The sequence below is a fragment of the Limulus polyphemus genome, unplaced genomic scaffold, assembly GCF_000517525.1.
Source record: "Limulus polyphemus unplaced genomic scaffold, Limulus_polyphemus-2.1.2 Scaffold4814, whole genome shotgun sequence".
Classification (NCBI taxonomy): Eukaryota; Metazoa; Arthropoda; class Merostomata; order Xiphosura; family Limulidae; genus Limulus; species Limulus polyphemus.
Window position 1 is genome coordinate 48,839 of NW_013670424.1, and position 4,248 is coordinate 53,086.

Consider the following 4,248-nt stretch of genomic DNA (forward strand, 5'->3'; position numbering starts at 1 on the left):
TACTAACAGACTTGTTCAAGCTGACTCTAAGGAAGGCTGAAAAGAGACTAACACTTAAGTACGCAAATAACTTAATATAACTAATCTTAAGGAAGACTTATAACTGTTACAGAAACACATGGATAACAGAATGTAAGCTGACCATGTTAAACACGAATCTACACAAAATAAACAAACAACCCTACACACTCGCACAACCATTACGTTTTCCAGATTAATTCACACACGTTTTCTCCTCTCTTCTACCCTCACCTCAACGTAGTAAAGTCCATTATCTCATGAGCTCAAGCGAAGCCAAGCGCTCCAATATACCTTTCATAAGAGCTCAGTAAATAGTGAGAACCTCGTTGTTTTTGCTGGTTATACAGATTACTCAGCAAATAGCAGATAATTTGTTAGCAGAGGTCTCTTTACAACAGCTAATTTGTTTGTTTACGTAACTCTATGCGATGTGTTTCTGTTTCCAGCAAAGTAATGTTTAGCATGGTGAAACTGAAAGGTAAACTTAGCCTGTGTTTGAACCATTTCTTCCTGCCAATGAGCAGATATGTTCTGTGATATTTGTTGTAAACTGGTTTTTCGTGCTGCAGGGAACAACTCGCATGAATTAACTGACGAATGAACCAAGTGTGGAATTGAAGAAAAAAAATGGTACTGTAAAATTTAAATCTTTGTAACTTAAAATCTACCTCTTCAATGAGATTAAACTGATACATTATCCACTTTCCATTTGACTAAGCTCTTTGGAAATTGGCAACTTTTTGCTATGTAGCTAACGCAGCTTTACATGTTTGTCGATCTGAATGTGAATTAAAATATCTATTTCTGTTTGGAAGATTAACAGATACTCTTCGGATATATTTCGTAGCGATGACTGACGCAAGCACAGTATCGATAAAGACTAGTGCTCTCACTGAAAGAAGAAGTCGGTCTGTTTCTATTTCTTCTAGTTATCTGAACACCAGTACAACGCCGCAGGTACAGACAAAAAAAAGATCATCTCCTCTGTCCTTCCAAATGAACGTTATTCCAGGTCCAAGTGAGACAACTCTACGCAGATCTCCTTCGCCACTCCCATACCTCCGAAACTATGTTCAGCTCATCAATCAAGGGGTTGACCAGGAAAAGAATAATTTCATCACTTGCAGACAAAGGTCACCAGATGCCATCGGTCGACGTTCAGAATCTGCTGCAAAGAACGAACCACATAGTCCAAAAGTTAGGCTTCAAACTAACAAGTTCACACCTCGGCATAGCCGATCGTATTCCTTCAGAACCATGCGACGTCCGACTTCACAACAACTGGCAGAAGAGGAACAGTTCCGACCGCGAGGAGCCACAATGCCCTCAGATAGACGGAGCTATCTCCGGGAGAAAAGACGGCAGCGCTTACACGAACGGAGTGCTAGCCCTAACTTGTCACCAATGGAACACGTGGGAGACGTGAATCAAGATTTCTACAGGTTTCGTAATTTCAGCACCACATCAAAGGGTGGTGTCATCAACCGAGGGGACCAGGTTCGCTTACGGTCCCGTAGCAGTAATAGCATGGCCTCCAATCACACCTACCCATCTTGTACTTCCACAGCCACATCCTGTTCGTCAGGACCGGGAGCTCGCTATACCCAACTTAAGGTCTTGGTGCTGGGAGCCATTGGTGTAGGGAAGAGTTCTATTGTCACACAATTCATGTCGTCAGAATACATGAATACGTATGATACATCACAGGGTAAATACAATGTTTTCGGTTTGGTTGATTTTATCTTTAGTTTTTTTAATTTTCAGGTATTTTGTTATCTCTTCTTTTAATTTGGATTTGAAAAATTGCTTTCCGCACATTGGTGCTGTGAGTGTGTTATAAGACTGACTGTCCAATCTCATTATTTGATTATTTGAGAGCTCGAGGTGGGTGCTGCTAATTAGTTGTCTTCACTCTATTCTATCAGATAAAACAATTAGGGATGGCTAACACAGATATTTTTTGTGTGACTGTGCAAATATCCAAAACAACTAACTAATCTTCTAGTAGAATAACTCTACATAACATCAGTCTGTTTTCAGTCATAGGAAGTCAAAATCTTATAAACTTGTAATATTTTTGTGCGTGCTCATAAAATTTCCTCAAAAATTCATTGAATCTACTGAAACAATTCAACGTAGTTATGCTATCTACTTCCACAAGAATAAACTGGTTATTTAGTTGCATCACCTATTTTCATATCAATACTTGTAAGAGCAGTTTTATTTTTTATAGGGCTCGCAAGAACAGAATCTTAATCGGCTACTTCACACAAATACCTAAACATTTCGATTCAAAGCAGCGCCTTGATATGCAGTTTCTATTACGTTCACAAAATGATACTTAAGTTATTTAGAATAAAAAGATCCTATTCGAATTTGCAGTTTTATAATCTCTTTTTACAAGAACACTTAAATAATCAGATATAGTGACTAATTCAACAAGAATAATTGCATGTTCAGTTATATCCCTTTAAGAGGGATATTTCAATAAACAATTACAGAATGTTAAAATATGTAGCTATGTCGTTTACTTTCTCAGAAAAAGATGCAAGATCGGATATATTAGCCACTTTCACAAAAAATGTAGAATATACAACTTTGTTGCTTCCTTTTAAAGGAACAAACGTAAGATCCCTCATACCGTTTACTTTAAAAAAAATACATTTTGGTTGCTTTCTCAGCAAATAATTTCTCAAGAATATTGGAATGTACATCTATGTTCTTGCTTTCGGATGATTAGGTTGAATATCAGTTACATTAGTTATTACAAGCTCAGTTATATTGTTTACTTTCACAAGAACATTGGAATGTACATTTGTGGTACTTTCTTTTTCAGAAGAGATGCAAGATCGCTTATTGTAGCAATTTTCACAGCAATAGTGAAATACACACCTACCTTGCTTACTTTGTTAGGAATAGTTACAAGATCAGTTTAATAATTTTGAGATACGCAAGTCCAAGATCGGTTATAATACCTACTTTCACATGAATATAAGACCACAGTTATTTTCCCTCCTATTTTGAGAACAGATGAAAAATGAGTTGTATTATTTACTTTCACAAGAAAGGTGAAATTTGCACCTATGTTCATTGCTTTATCTGGAACACTTGCAAAATCAGTTAAATATAATTCATATTCACAAGAATATTGAAATACGTAACTATGTTACTTTCCTTTGAATAGATGCAATATCGGCTACATTCGCGTGAATATGGGGATATAACACTATGTTGCCTTCTTAAGCAAGAACAGATGTAATATGTTATATTAGCTACATCTATATAAATATTACAATTTGGTTCCTTTCTCAGCAACTGATACAAGATGTTACACTACATAGTTTATTTCTTACCTTCTCTGAATCAACTGCAAAGTCAGATATGTGATTTATATTCACAAAAATATTCTTTCTTAGGAACAATTTCTACATCGGATATATCAATTATTTTCACAACAACTTTTGAATATGCAGCTACGATGCTTTCTTACTTAGGAACAGATGCAAGATCAGTCATGTTAGCTATTATACAAGAATATTGCATTATGCAGTTATATTGTATCTTTTCTTCATTTGTATTAGACACTTTTGTAATATCAGTTATAGTAAGTAATTTTATAAGAATGTAAGAAAGTTGAAATATGCGGCTATGATACTTACTTTCTGAGATAAAGATGCATGATCAATTACATCATTTATTTTCACAGGAATAATGAAATGTACACCTATGTTTCTTGCCTTCTTTGTAACACATGTAAAATCAGTTATATATTATTTACTAGCCAAAGTACACGGGTTATTATATTGATATTTTACTGGTCGACTGTGTATATGTGTGTGTGTATTCTGAACGTATTTTAGTTATGAGATACAGCTCAAAATCTTTTGAAGTATTTAGTTTTTTTTCCAGAAACCTATAGATATCATTTCATGAATTTAAAAAATAGAATGCAAAATAACATATTCAAATATTGTAAAATAACTTTGTTTTTCGAGAAAAATTAACATTTTTCAACTTTATTGTTTTTTCATGCTCCACAATTCTTTAACTGTTTTGTTTGACGTCATTTCAATACTTTATTTATTTAAACCTTTTTAATATTTTCTGGAGGTCTATTCCATGGGTACTGATGCTTTTGATTCCCTGTGTGTTGCCGTTGACTGGCTAAGAAATATTTGGCCCCATACAAAAAAAAACTAATTTGGTCAGAAAACCTACCCCACTATT

The 4,248-nt window shown here is 34.8% G+C and overlaps 1 protein-coding gene across 2 annotated transcripts in view; it reads left to right on the forward strand.

The window, feature by feature from the left end:
• Positions 1–213: 213 nt before the first annotated feature.
• The window catches only part of LOC106471725, a 22,801-nt gene continuing 18,766 nt past the window's right edge, over positions 214–4,248 (forward strand). The window contains exon 1 of one of the 2 annotated variants that reach the window (XM_022400331.1): positions 214–1,729. In XM_022400331.1, coding sequence (XP_022256039.1) covers positions 871–1,729 — 859 coding nt within the window. In that variant the 5' untranslated portion in view covers positions 214–870. The remainder of the gene's footprint in view (positions 1,730–4,248) is intronic. The other variant, XM_013932346.2, reaches the window with a different exon arrangement.